Here is a 15,738-nt window from a genome sequence, read left to right on the forward strand (position 1 = left end):
ACTGGAACTAATAGAAGATTTCAACAAAGTGTCAGGATACAAGATAAACATACAAAAATCAGTTGGATTCCTTTATACCAACAAAGAGAACTTGAAGAGGAAATCACCAAATCAATACCATTTACAATAGCCTCCAAGAAGATAAAATACTTAGGAATAAATCTAACCAGAGACATAAAAGATCTGCACAGTGAAAACTACAAGACACTGCTGCAAGAAACCAAAAGAGACCTGCATAAATGGAAAAACATACCTTGCTTATGAATAAGTAGACTCAACATTGTGAAAATGTCAATTCTACCCAAAGGGATCTACAGATACAATGCAATCTCGATCCAAATTCCACCAGCATTTTATAATGAGATGGAGAAAAAAATCACCAACTTCGTATGGAAATGGAAGAGGCCCCGGATAAGAAAAGCATTACTCTAGAAGAACAAAGTGGGAGGCCTCACACTACCCGATTTTAGAATTACGATTCTATTGTACTGCCGCGGTAGTCAAAACAGCTTGGTACTGGTACAACAACAGCTACATATACCAATGGAACAGAATTGAGAATCCAGACATAAATTTATCCACCTATGAGCAGCTGATATTTGACAAAGGCCCAGAGTCTGTTAATTGGGGAAAAGACAGTCTCTTTAACAAATGGTGCTGACATAACTGGATATCCATCTGCAAAAAACTGAAACAAGACCCATACCTCACACCATGCACAAAAACTAACTCAGAATGGATCAAAGACTTAAATAGAAAGCCAAAAATGATTAAGATCATGGAAAAAAAAATAGGGACAACACTAGGAGCTCTAATATGCAGCATAAACACAATACGAACCATAAGTAACAATGCACAAGCACCAGAAGAGTGACCAGATAAATGGGAGCTCCTAAAAATAACACACTTATGCTCATCAAAGTCTTCACCAAAAGAATCAAAAGACAACCTACAGACTGGGAAAGAAATTTTGGCTATGATAAATCCGATCAGGGTCTATTCTCTAAAATCTACAAGATACTGCAAAACCGCAACAGCAAAAAGACAAATAATCCAACTGAAAAATGGGCAAAGGATATGAACAGGCACTTCGCCAAAGAAGATACTCAGGTGACTAACAGACACATGAAGAAATGCTCACGATCATTTGCCATTAGAGAAATCCAGATCAAAACTACAATGAGATATCATCCCACCCCAACAAGGCTAGCATTAATCCAAAAAACACAAAATAATAAATGCTGGAGAGGTTGTGGAAAGACTGGAACACTCTTACACTGTTGGTGGGAAAGTAAAATGGTACAACAACTGTGGAAATCGACTTGGTGCTTCCTTAAAAAGCTATAAATAGAAGTATCATACTATCCAGCTATCCGGCTCCTTGTAATATATCCTAGAGAAATAAGAGCCATCGCACGAATAGATATATGCACACCCATGTTCATCGCAGCACTGTTCACAACAGCTAAAAGATGGAAACAACCTAGGTGCCCATCAACGGACAAATGGATAAACATTTTATGGTATATCCACACAATGGAATACGAGGCAACGATAAAGAACGACGATGAAGCTGTGAAACATAACATGGAGGAAGCTGGAGGTCATTATGCTGAGTGAATTTAGTCAGTCACAGCAGGACAAATATTGTATAAGACCTCTGTTATAAGAACTCAAGAAAAGGTTTAAACACAGAAGAAAACATTCTTTGATGGTTATGAGGGTGGGGAGGGAGGATGAGGGTTATTTACTAACTAAATATTAGATAAAAATTATCTTTGGTGAAGGGAAGTACGGCACACACTACAGGGGAAGTCAGCACAACTGGACTAAACCAAAGCTAAGAAGTTGCCTGAATACAATCAAACACTTTGAGGAACAGAGTAGCAGGGGGAGGGGTCTGGGGACCATGCTTTCAGGGGACAGCTAGGTCAATTGGCATAACAAAGCTTATTAAGAAAATGTTCTGCATCCTATTTTGGTGAGTGGCATCTGAGGTCTTAAAAGTTTGCAAGCGGCCATCTAAGATGCATCAATTGGTCCCAACCACCTGGAGTAAAGGAGAATGAAGAACACCAAAGACACAAGGAAAGTATTAGCCCAAGAGACAGACAGGGCCACATAAACCAGAGACTTCATCAACCTGAGACCAGAAGAACTAGATGGTGCCCAACTGCCACCAATGACCGCCCTGACAGGGAACACAACAGAGAGTCCACTGATGGAGCAGCAGAAAGATGGGTGCAGAAATCAAATGCTAGTAAGAAGACCAGACTTAATGGTCTAACTGAGACTGGAGAAACACTGGAAAGCATGGCCCCCGGATTCTTTATTAGTCCGGAACTAAAAGAATTTCCGAGGCCAACTCTTCAGACAGGGATTGGACTGGACTGTGGGACATAAAGCGATACTTGTGAGAAGTGAGCTCTTAGCTCAAGTAGATACAACAGACTAAATTGGCAGCTTCTGTCCGGAGGTGAGATGAGAAGGCAGAGAGGGTTAGGAGCTGGTTGAATGGACATGGGGAATCAGGGGTGGAAAGGAAAAGTGTGCTGTCACAGTATGGGGAGAGCAATTAGGGTCACATAACAATGTATGTATAAATTTTTATATGGGAAAAAAAGTATGTTCCATTTTGGGATATTTTGAAAATATAAAACACAATAAAGTAGAAAATGAAGATTGCCTGTAAAAATATTATTAGAAAGTAGGAGGACTTATTACTGTTAGTCACTGCATTAAATCTAATCCCTGGGAGTAAATTGCCTCCCAGTTGCTAAAACAAAGATAATTCTCCTAGGCTACTCTCCTACACCCTGAAAACTTTGCTCAGCGACCCCTGCTGCCCTGGACTTGTTCATTCCCTTCACATGCCTGAATGGTTTACCACAAAAGAAGATGTTTTCCTCCACAGGATTAGGTAAAATATACTTCTGTAGAATGAGTCTGCATGGCATATTTATGACTCTACTGAATTTTTTATTTACTGGAACCTTTCTTTTCCTCAGTTCCACACAGTAGACACTGTATCATGGCAAACAAATGCTGTGTATGGGTGTCCTTGTCTTTTTGATAAAAATGAGTCACTGATGTTCATGCTCACGCCCTACCTCTGAATCCATGGCAGATGTCTGCTTAGCTCAAGTTTGTCCTCCTTGCCCCTGGCCTTGCTTTTCCACTATTTGTGTTGTTTCCTAATTCTAGGTTAGCATGAACACTTGTTTTCAAAGATGGTTTACTTGTAGATTAAAAAGAAGCAAAGTGTATTTTCTCTTAGCTCTTATTGTGGGAGTGGTTAGCCCTTCTAACTTTTCATGGTATTTTCATATACCCTGCCTACTTAATATTCTCTCAAAACAATCCTGCTCTCCTAAGGACTGCAAACTTCCCTATTCACTTAAGTACCAAAGTTGCATTTTTGGGCTTTTTTTTTTAACACCTCCCCTCTTGCAGGATACTATTCCTCCCTTGCTGAGCCATTGTATGTCCAACACCTGATAGAAATTTCCACTGCCATTTATTCGTAATTCAACAAATCTATTCTGAACACCTATTAAATCTCTATCACTGAGCTAGGCACTGGAAAGGTAATGATGAATAATACAGGCAGCTTAACTTAGTTGTTAAGGCTGTGGGCACTGGAGTCAGACCACCTGAGTGGGGATTTCAGCTCAACTTATTAGCTGTGTAATACTGGATAAGGTAATTAATCTTTCTGCGCCTCAGGTTCCTCTCTGTCAAACAAGGCTAAAAAATACTATCTGCTTCAGAGTGTTGTTGAGAATGTTAGAAAAGCACCCAGCTCATATTACATGCTTAATGAATGTTAGCTTAAAAAGGGTATATAGGCAAGGTCCCTGCTCTCACTGACCTTTCAGCTTATGAAGGATGCAAAAACGTTAAGTTGGGCATTCAATTACAGTATGAGAAGTGATACAATTTAGAAATGATGTATCAATGATGAAGAGAGCACCTAAGTCAAATTTGAGGAATAAGGAAAGCTAGTAGGTGTGTGTGGGGGGAGAGGTGGGAGGTAAGCACAAAGGCCCAGAGGTCAGAGAAGGGGGTGTGTTGTATTTGAGGAACCGAAGGAAGTCCAGCCTGGCTGCACTGTAGATGGTATCATGTGAGGAGAGTATGAGAAATGGCCAGAGACCACAGGGGCCAGGTAGCATAGGCTCAACAAGGAGTTAAAATTTCATCCTAGGAGGACAGGATTTTAAGAAGGGGAAGTTGCATGCTTTGTGCTTTAGAAAGATAATTCTGGCTGCAGTGTGTAAACTCAACAGAAGGGGCAAGGCTAAAATCAGGGAGCCTAGTTAAGAGTCTTTTACAATAATTCAGGAAGAAATGACGGTTGCCTTTTTCCTTAGGGAGGGAAGGTTGAAGAGTTGTGGACATTTAAGAGATATTTAAATGGTTCAATTGAAATTTCTTGGGAATTACTTGAATAGTTAAAGCAGATGTTCAGGTTTCTGGCTGGGCCTCTGGCTAGTTGGTGGTTTCCCTTATTGAGTTGGGAAGATTTTAAAAGGAAAGATGATGCTGTGTTTTAGGTGCCTAAAGGACATCACAGTGGAAGGGTCCTGTGGGCATTGAGATTTGCATGTCTAAAGCTTATGTGAAATATGGGCTAAAGATAGATCCAAGGCTTCTCTTCGGATTCCTTCCTCTCTTTTCCAGATAGCCACACTTTTCAGGCTTCTTCCTTAAAACAGTTTAAGAAGTATTTATTGAGCACCCTCTGTGTATAAAACACTGTTATGTGCTTCTACAGGAATAGACTAACCTTAGCAGATAGACATAGACCATTTACTTGGGCAGGAAATGAATGATGATAATGAAGGAGAGTAGAAAAGTAAAGAGAAAAAACAGAACTTTTATGTAGGCAATATCCACTGAAGAGAAACTATGCAGAAAGGGTAGCTGGAGAGTGTCAGATTCAAAGCCATTCACTGAACACTAGGAAAGGGATGGCTGGGGCATTAGGAAACAGGAAAACAGAGAAGGAGGGAGGCTGTACCTCCTAAACACAACTGAAATATACCACGTGTCTAGTATCATTTTTGGTTTCAAAAGTTTTCACTGATTTGCTCTCCCAGAAGTATATTTCTCACCTGGGCCTCCATTACTCCTCTCTACTTAACTAATTGCAATGGGGAGTAGGGACTGAAGATGAGAACAAAGAGCTACACCTTTCAAGCATTGGGGGTATGCTTAGCTAAACAGAACAGGTATGACATTTCCTTCACGAACAAGACATTAGCTGGTTTGACTAACAAAACACAAATGCTTTTGAGTCGATTCTGACTCATGGCGATCCTGTGTGTGTTAGAATAAACTGCTTCTAATGCCTGGTTTTTTGGAAGTTGATTGCCAGGCCTTTCTTCTGAGGTGCCTATGGGTGGACTCAAACCTCCAACCTTTCAGTTAGCAGTTGAGCATTTGTACCACCCCGGGGCTCCTGATTAAAAATAAACCACCATAATACATACATATAAATAGTGCATAAATACTTAGAAACCTTGTTAATAAACTGGTTTATGGCTATTTTTGGTCTTAAATACAATTTTAGTTTTCCTCAAATAAGAGTTTTGTTTTATTGGAAAACTGGTATAGAGTCTGATACTGTAGAGGATCAGAACACACATACTACCATGCAGCTGCAAGTTTTTTCTGGAGACTTTAATATTTATCATGATTCCAGGTAGTAAAACATAGGCTTGCTTTACATCAGAATGATTCTGTGGGGATTTAAATATATATTTTCTTACAATGGATAGAGGAGTTCAGTGGAAAAACACAAGTGTTGACTGGAGCAAGGAGTAAATCCTGGTGGTTAAGGGGGCAGAGGATTTTTAGGTTATCTCTGTGAGAAGATTTTGTAAATTTACACCTTACACCCAGGTTCTTTATCCATAAGAAGGAAAGTTGAAGTATAAAGTGATTTCACTTTAATTTATTTACTTAAAACAAGGTAGATCAGGGAGCAGAAGAAATATGGAAGGGGTAGGGTATGACTAGTTAACAGTGAAGACGCTAAGTATTTCCATTAGGTAAGAAGGTAAATGGGAACTAGGAATCCGTGGGAGTGATACTTAGAATTGACACAGATACCCTGGGACCGTAGCCACAGTAATATCTCACTGACTTATACCCTTTTGCATTGGTTTATTGTGGCTTGTGCTTGTGGGCAAATGCAGCTCACAACTGATTACGTGGAAATAGCATGCTGGGCAGAATTCATCTCTTATTCCACCCTGGTTTATCACTTTTGACAGGGAGGAACACACATGTAGGCTGGACAAGTAACTTTTAAGCTTAAACCTAAATAGTTTGCAGTTAGGCATCTGTCTTTTTTTTCCCTCCTGTCTTTCTTAATATATTTAGAGACTGGAGAAGTGATAGCTGTTTCTTGGTGGTCTATTGGGAAGATTGCTAATCATGCAAGTCCTGGTTTCCCTCCATGATGTCTAGCTCAGTCATTTATGAGTTGTGTGCCTCTGGGTTAAATACCTTAGATGTAACATTCATCGCATATAAAATGAGGATTATATCACCTTGTTCACAGGGCTGCTGGGAGGATAAAATTAAATTTACTTGTAACATTACTATACCAGTGAATGGTATATAAACCCCCATAAAACTTATCACCTTTGAGTTGATTCCAACTCCTAGCAACCCTATAGGACAGAGTAGAACTGAAGTGTAGGATTTGCAAGGAGCTGGCTGGTAGATTTGAACTGCTGACTTTCTGGTTAGCAGCCAAACACTTAACCACTGCACCACCAGGGCTCTAGAATGGTATATATTATGAAATGATTGTTTTCACCCACTTCTGTAGATTTGGAGTGGGGAGGGGTCTTTGAATGGTTGATGAAATCTCATTTCCATTACCATTGCTTCCTCTAACTCCTACTCTCTCTTGTTTTATCCCCTCCTCCTTCTCCTCTATCATTATGATCATCATCACCACACAATTTACTGAAGACCTACAACGTTATGTACTGTCCTAAGAGTTTTCCATGCATTAGCTCATTTAATCCTCATAACATTATGTGGTATGTACCATAATTATCCTCATTTAACAGAGTTAAAACATGAGGCTTCAAGGTTAATATAACTTCCTAGAGGTAATAGCAAGGAAGGGTAAGAGCTGGAACTAAATGCTGGTTATCTAACTGCAAACCCTGTTAGTCTAAAAAATGTCAGATGATCTGCTATTTAGTTCAGAATTTCTGTAACCCTTTGCAGCTTTTAATATTATGGGATTATGAACACTTTTGAATCATATGGCATTTCTGCACTGTCACAGGTAAATATGCAGAGACACAATATTCTGCATATAGTTTCCGGAAATTTATGGATCCTGGAAGTCTGTCAGAAGAGCTTGTACAGCAAACCAAGTCGCTAGTGGGCAAAGACTGCTCCATTTATCTTGAAATCTCAGCATCCAGCACAGGAACTGGGGGAGAGATAACCCATGTTGCAGAAACTTGGAATAGCTCCAGAGTACTTGCCTGAGGATATTTTGTTTTTGTTTTCTCTTTTAACCCTCCTGAAATTTTATTAAGCTATATTATTATTATATCACATACTTTAAACGATATACTTGATATCCCATACTACAATTTTATATCTTAGTACCTCTTTTTTATTCTCCTTTAAATGGATGTTTAGCGGAATTGTAGCATCACCTTTGCATAACCTTCATTAATGTCTATTAATACAAATGCCTGGAAAAAATACTTTCAGTTTACATTGAGCCAGGTAGATTCTAGTCAATAATTCTCTGCTGCATAAGTAATCAAAACCTGAAAATGATATGCCTTCCTCATGTGACTTAGGAATGGACAGGATATATCAAAATATATTTACCCTGCAGAACTTTTCCAGTGCCTGAGCTTGATGTTCTTGTTAATGACTTAAACCTCGAGGTGAGGTGAGGCAGATACTTGCCATCTGTTATGTGACCATGGTGGGAATTACTGGATGCTGTAAGAATGGGGCTCATAAAAATCCATGAAATGTTACCTTTAAAGGAATATGATGTTTGGGAAGAGAGAGGAAGGTGTAATATGCATTCTCACATCTTCAGGGTTCATCAGGCTTAAAGGCATTCTTAAGAACAGAAGCACTGGCTTTCATCCTACTTGACTGACAAACCAAAAAGTGTATAAAAGTGGAAATAGAGAAAATATAACATGATATGGATTTTATTTCTGAAAATTATGTCTAAGTTCTTTAACAGCTGTGTCAATATGACCTATGCTTTTAAGTGAATTATAAATGACTGGTGAATGACTGAAATAAATGGGACCACAAAAATGTGTTTTATATTATTACCTACAGATTGCCTATCACTCATCATAAATGGTAGGTCTTCTGTTTTCTGACCCTGCTTTAAAGGTGGACCACATCAAAGCAGATAATAAATCATTGCTGGCTATAGTATATTTGTTCTCATATAGGAACATCCTGAAAAAAATCTCACCTTTATGTAAATAAATTAGGGTATTTGTCCTAAGTGCTGCGTCTTATTAGTAGCAAAGTTAGGAAAGAGTGGAATGATCTCATTTATCCTCTTTATTTTAATATTTTTTTCTTATTCTCTGGAAAGAATACTCTCTGAGAAGCGAGTAAGAGTATTTCCCTTCGGGCTCCTTCACTGAAGTTTAAGCATGCTTAGTAGTGAAATAATGCCAATGACCTTTCATCTCCTCATATTTTATGGGGCCAGATCTGCTCACTTTTTTGATTTCCTTTTTAACTCTTAAAATCCAGGGCTATGTGGTCACTCATTTCCAGCAGTCAAAAAAAATCAATATTTTTGCACAATGATTTTATTTTAATTAACATGCTTTTTTTCATAATGTTCTTCTCACTCGAAAGATACACAATGTATATTCTTACTTGGTATTGATGTGGAAAGGAGCCCTGGTAGCTCAGTGGTTAAGCGCTCAGCTGCTAATGGAAAGATCAGTGGTTTGAACTCACCTGCCCATCCTCAGGAGAAAGATGTGGCAGTCTGCTTCCTTAAAGATTACAGCCTTGGAAACCCAGTGGGGCAGTTTTACTATGTCCTATAGGGTCACTATGTGTCAGAATCGACTCGATGGCAATGAGTTATCGATGTAAAAATATCTCCAATTTATTTAGAAAATATGACAATATATCTTTTATCACTAATTTATATTAACTTTTAGTTGTGACAGAATTATATTGCCCTTAAGTAACATTTCATATATCTCCTGCATAAAATAATAAACATTTGATTTCTCAGGTGAGATGTTACAATGGACTTCAATGAATTATAGAATTACACAGCAGTTTTGATAAAAGTATGATTTCAAGTATACATTATCAGCTCTTATCCAGCATAAATTCTCCAGGGGGAGAAGAAAGAAAAATTTTTAAAAGTCAATCTAAAGTTTAATAAATCAAGTTTTAAATACATAACTAGATCATGCAAATAAGAAGGCTGTTATGAAGTAATGGGAAAGGAAGACTACAATTTTTTAAGTTAATAACAGATTGTATAGGGATTCCTTATTATAGAACCCAATAATTTATATAGAAGAGATTATTAAATACTTACAGATAATGCTTGAAATTTTATTCTTTATTTATTTAACATTTATGTAGAATAAACCTGAGTCCATTATACATTAATTTTTTTTAAAAATGTACCAACAAATACCAGCATTCTTCCTGTCCCCAAACTAGTAACAGAAATTCAATTATTTTGTGGGCAGTACTTGCTATTATTTAGAATTTCAACTTTTAATGTTTTATTGTCTACAGGTTAAGTTACTGGTTTATATTACATATAATACTTGAATGGAAATGGAGTACCTGAGCAGCTGGACTCATCAAGTTGGAAATCATGGCAGTTGGCAAAACCATCACAGCGCTGGTGAGCTGGAATACAGCTGTTAGAGGAGGTGCATGTCAGAGCTCCATTAGTACAGCTCTCATTGGCTGAAGGAAATAATGATTGTAGTTAAAAGCATGTCTTTTTTTTCAGTGAACTTCTAATGAAATAATAATACAGTTTATTGTATTATTCTTCATTTATTCTAGTCGTATGCTTAAAAGGACTTCGAGTATATCCCACTTGAATTTAGAGACCATCTCAAGAATAGATTTAATGCGTTGAACACTAATGACCAAAGACCAGACGAGTTGTGCAGTGACATCAAGGACATCATACATGAAGAAAGCAAAAGGTCATTAAAAAGACAGGAAAGAAAGAAAAGACCAAAATGGATGTCAGAAGAGACTCTGAAACTTGCTCTTGAATGTCAAGTAGCTAATGCAAAAGGAAGAAATGATGAAGTAGTAAAAGAACTGAACAGAAGATTTCAATGGGCGGCTCGAGAAGACAAAATAAAGTATTATCATGACATGTGCAAAGACCTGGAGATAGATAACCAAAAAGGAAGAACATGCTTGACATTTCTCAAGCTGAAAGAACTGAAGGAAAAGTCAAGCCAAGAGTTGCAATAGTGAAGGATTCTATGGGGAAAATATTGAACGACCCAGGAAGCATCAAAAGAAAATGGAAGGAATACACAGAGTCATTATACCAAAAAGAATTGGTTGACGTTCAACCAATTCGGGAGGTAGCATATGATTGGAACTAATGGTACTGAAGGAAGAAGTCCAAGCTGCACTGAAGGCATTGGTGAAAAACAAGGCTCCAGGAATTGATGGAATATCAATTGAGATGTTTCAACAAACAGATGCAGCACTGGGAGTGCTCACTCATCTATGTCAAGAAATTTGGAAGACAGGTACCTGACCAACCGACTAGAGATCTATATTTATGCCTATTCCCAAGAAAGGTGATCCAATAGAATGAGGAAATTATTGAACAATATCATCAATATCACACGTAAGTAAAATTTTGCTGAAGATCATTCAAAAGCGGCAGCAGCAGTATAACAACAGGGAACTGCCAGAAATTAAGACCAGATTCAGAAGAGGATGTGGAACCAGGGATATCATTGGTGATGTTGGATGGATCCTGGCTGAAAGCAGAGAATGCCAGAAAGATGTTTATCTGTGTTTTATTGGCTATGCAAAGACATTTAACTGTGTGGATCATAACAAATTATGGATAACACTTTGAAAAATGAGAATTCCAGAACACTTAATTGTGCTCATGAGGAACCTGTACACAGATCAAGAGGCAGTCACTTGGACAGAACAAGGGGATTCTGCGTGGTTTAAAGTCAGGAAAGGTGTACATCAGGGTTGTATCCTTTCACCATACCTATTCAATCTGTATGCTGAGCAAATAATCCAAGAAACTGGACTATATGAAGAAGAACGGGGCATCAGGATTGGAGGAAGACTCATTAACAACCTGTGTTAAGCAGACAACACAACCTTGCTTGCTGAAAGTGAAGAGGACTTGAAGCACTTACTGATGAATATCAAAGGCCACAGCCTTCAGTATGGATTATACCTCAACATAAAGAAAACAAATATCTTCACTACTGGACCAAAAAGAGGAAGACCATCAACGAGATGGACTGACACAGTGGCTGCAACGATGAGCTCAAGTGTAACAATGATTGTGAGCATGGCGCAGGACCGGGCAGGTTTTGTTCTGTAGTACATAGGGTCGCTATGAGTCAGAACCGACTCGAAGGCACCTAATAACAACAATGCTTAAAAAACAGTTCTTTTTGAAGAAAACTTCAACTTAATGGAAGTGTTCCATTAAGTTGAAAATTTCTTCAAAGAGAAGTTTGTCAATAGAATCATTTCCTAGATATGCATTATGTAGTATTATACATGTACTACAATGCATTGTATGTACTATGCAGTCAGAATTGATTTTAGACTGGGGTCGACTTTTACTTCAAGGAGAGCTCTCCGTGCTTCTGTTGCCTCCTTAATCATTCTCATCTTATGTACAATTGAATGGATGGGAAGTGCAAATCATTTGAATATTCATCAATTTCCAACCGGGGTACAGGTAGGTCGTGGGTAGTCACCGGGTATCTGTTATGTCTGGGTAATGATGTGATCACTGCAGCTCAATGTACTATGATTATGTGCCGTTACGACATTGTGGTAATGCATGATGTAGGTATATTAGTAATCCCAGTATCCTGTTGGGGGCCACAAGCAGGGTTTAGCCTAACTTCAAGGGACTGGCATATTAATCAAATAGAGATGCCGTTGCTCGTAAGACCGGTTGTTTCACATTTTCAAGAAAATGTCTATATATCCCATCAGGAACACTGACAACTGTTCAATAGCTATCTAGTCTTGCAGAGAACTCTACCTCCCTTGCATGCTAAACAACCAAAACCAAATCCCTTGCTGTCAAGTCGAATCTGACTTATGACAACCCCATGTGTTACAGAGTAGAACTGCTCCATAGGGTTTTCTTGGCTGTAATCTTTGTAGAATCAGATTTCAGGTCTTTCTTCTTCGTGCTTTGGGTGGGTTTGAACTGCCAACCTTTAGGTTAGCAGCTGATCGATCACTCCTTGGGCTACCCTTGCACAGTGCTGTTGATTAATGCAATTATATCAGCTTTATCCATTGGGAAGCTCAATTACTAATCATAAAACCCTATATTTGTGTTCTTCCCTCCTGTTTTCCAGTCCTTTCAGGATCACAGCTTTGTATAAACCAAGAGTGTGTTTTAGACTTCTTTTATGAGTAAGGACCTTACCAGAACCCCTTGTTTCAGGCCACCATCATTTTGAAGCACATTTAGTTTCTGCCTTCCTGTTTGCTTTAGGACATGAAGCTTGTGCTTCCTTCAGGCCTGCTGCTTCAGACTTGATCTCTATTCTGTGCTTTTATTCTGATTTTAGCCCGTGCAGATGTTTATCTTGTCTCTTAGCTTTTTTATGTGATAGCTATTCTATCTATCACTGTTATTTTGGAGCTGAGGGACTCTGTCAAAGTATGAACCCACTGCACTGTCTTGTCAGGAAGTCTGGATAGATTTTGCAAAGCACTAAATAATAACAGTATTGATCAGCACTGTAATTCTAACTCTATACCTCTGAGTCCTAGGGTTTGGCAGAGGTAATGTTAAAAGCCCTAGTAGGCTGTCAGTGCCTTCTGGCACTTAATCCAGGTTCATATGCACAGCTCTGCTTTCATCTGATTTGTTTAATGGTGTCATATACAGTATCTTATTTGAACATTTTACTCCGATCCTGCTGCTAAAAATTTGAAAAGTATTAATCTGGGCAATTACTTGTACTAAATAAAGACAATTAGATCTCAACCTTTTCAGGGAAAAGTGACAATTTAGAAGACCCAGGGATAAACATTTCCATATGTGTGTAGATTTTTCTAGTACATCAGAAATTATTCTTTTCTTCAAATATAATTAGGTTAGAAGGAACTCTTTATTTGAAGTATCACAGGTTACTGGCACAATTTAGTTTGAGAACTGCCTAACAAAATATGTTTTAAAGTGAGACATAAAAATGATATTTTTTTTACTGTGCTTTAGATGAAGGTTTACAGAGCAAATTAGTTTCTCATTAAACAATTAATACACATATTATTTTGTGACACTGGTTTCCAACACTACGATGTCTTAACACTCTCCCCTTCTCGATCTTGGGTTCCCCATTACCAGCTTTCCTGTCTCCTCCTGCCTTCTCATCCGTGCCCCTAGGTTGGTGTGCCCATTTAGCCTCATTTTGTTTTATGGGCCAGTCTAACCTTTGGCTGAAGGGTAAATCTCAGGAGTAACTTCGGTACTGAGGTATAAGGGTGTCCAGGGGCCATACTCTCAGGGTTTCTCCAGTCTCTCTCAGACCAGTAAGTCTGGTCTTTTGTGCGTGTGTGTGAGTTACAATTTTGTTCTACATTTTTCTCCAGCTCTGTCTGGGACTGTCTATTGTGATCCCTGTCAGAGCAGTCAGTTGTGGTAGCTGAGCATCATCTAGTTGTGCTAGACTCAGTCTGGTGGAGGCTGTGGTAGTTGTGGTCCATTAGTCCTTTGGACTAATTGTCCATTGTGTCTTTAGTTTTCTTCATTCTCACTAGCTCCAGATGAGTTGGGACCAGTGGAGTATCTTAGATGGCCGCTCACAAGATTTTAAGATCCAGATGCTACTCATCAAAGTAGGATGCAGAACATTTTCTTTATAAATTACGTAATGCCAATTAAGTTAGATGTCCCCCAAGACCATGGTCCCCAGTCTTCAGCCCAGTAATTCCATCCCTCAGGGAGTTTGGATGTGTCTATGAAGATTCCATGACCTTATCTTGGTCAAGCTGTGATGACTTCCCCAGTATTGTGCACTGTCTTACCCTTTACCAAAGTTACTACTTATCTCTTGTTTAGTTAGTGTTTTTCCCTACTCAGCTTTCCCCTCCCCTCCCTATAACCATCAAAAATTGTTTCTTTCTTTCTGTAAACCCTTTCATGAATTTTTATAATAGTGGTCTCATACAATATTTGTCCTTTTGTAATCGACTTATTTCACTCAGCATAATGCCCTCCAGACTCATCCATGTTGTGAGATATTTCTCAGATTCCATCATTGTTCTTTATTGTTGTGTAGTATTCCATTGTGTGTATGTACCATAGTTTGTTTATCCATTCATCTTTTGATGGGCACTTAGGTTGTTTCCATCTTTTTGCTATTGTGAATAATGCTGCAGTGAATATGTCTATAAGTGAGATGGCTCTTATTTCTCTAGGCTATATTCCTAGGAGTGGGATTGCTGGATTGTATGATATCTCTATTTCTAGATTTCTAAGGAAGCACCATATCGTTTTCCAAAATGGTTGTACCATTTTGCATTCCTACCAGTAGTGCATAAGAGTTCCAATCTCCCTGCAGCCTCTCCAACATTTGTTATTTTCTGTTTCTTTGATTCGTGCCAGTAATGTCAGGGTGAGGTAGTATCTCACTGTGGTTTTGATTTGCATTTCTCTAATTGCTAGTGATCACGAGTATTTCCTCATGTGTCTGTTAGCCATCTGAATGTCTTCTTTGATGAAGAGTCTGTTCACATCCTTAGCCCATTTTTTAATTGGATTATTTGTCTTTTTGTTGTAGAGGTATTGGATTTTCCTATAGATTTTAGTTAGACCCTTGTCAGATTTGTCATAGCCAAAAATTTTTTTCCAGTCTGTAGGTTCTCTTTTTGCTCTTTTGGTGAATTGAAGTCTTTTGATGAGCATAAGTGTTTAATTTTTAAAATGTCCCAATTATCTAGATCATCTTCTGGTGTTTGTATATTGTTAGTTATGGTTTGTATGCTATTTATGGCTGTATTAGGGCCTCTAGTGTTGCCCCTATTTTTCCTTCTATGATCTTTATATTTTTTGGTTGTATATTTAGGCCTTTGACCCATTTTGAATTAATTTTTGTGTATGGTGTGAAGTATGGGTCCTGTTTCATTTTTTTCAGATGGGCATCCACTTTTGCCAGCACCATTTGTTAAAAAGACTGTCTTTTCCCTCATTTAATGGACTTTGGGTCTTTCTCAAAGATCAGGTGGCCATAGGTGGATTTACATCTGGATTTTTGATTCTGTTCCATTGGTCAATGTGTCTGTCCTTGTACCTGTATGAAGTTTTGATTACCTTAGCTGTGTAGTAGGTTCTGAGATCAGGTAGTGTGAGGCCTCCTACTTTATTCTTCTTCAGTAGTGCTTTACTTATCCAGGGCCTCTTTTCCTTTTATGTAAAGTTAATGATTAGTTTTTCCATCTTGTTAAAGAACGCTGTTGGTA

The 15,738-nt window shown here is 38.4% G+C and overlaps 1 protein-coding gene across 1 annotated transcript in view; it reads right to left on the reverse strand.

The window, feature by feature from the left end:
- Positions 1 to 15,738, reverse strand: part of MALRD1 (MAM and LDL receptor class A domain containing 1) — a 964,362-nt gene that overhangs the window by 137,465 nt on the left and 811,159 nt on the right. The window contains 1 exon segment of the mRNA XM_012556720.1: positions 9,856 to 9,981. Within this exon segment, the coding sequence (XP_012412174.1) occupies positions 9,856 to 9,981 (126 nt within the window).

This window comes from Trichechus manatus, unplaced genomic scaffold (assembly GCF_000243295.1).
Source record: "Trichechus manatus latirostris isolate Lorelei unplaced genomic scaffold, TriManLat1.0 scaffold00075, whole genome shotgun sequence".
In the NCBI taxonomy this organism is placed as follows: Eukaryota; Metazoa; Chordata; class Mammalia; order Sirenia; family Trichechidae; genus Trichechus; species Trichechus manatus.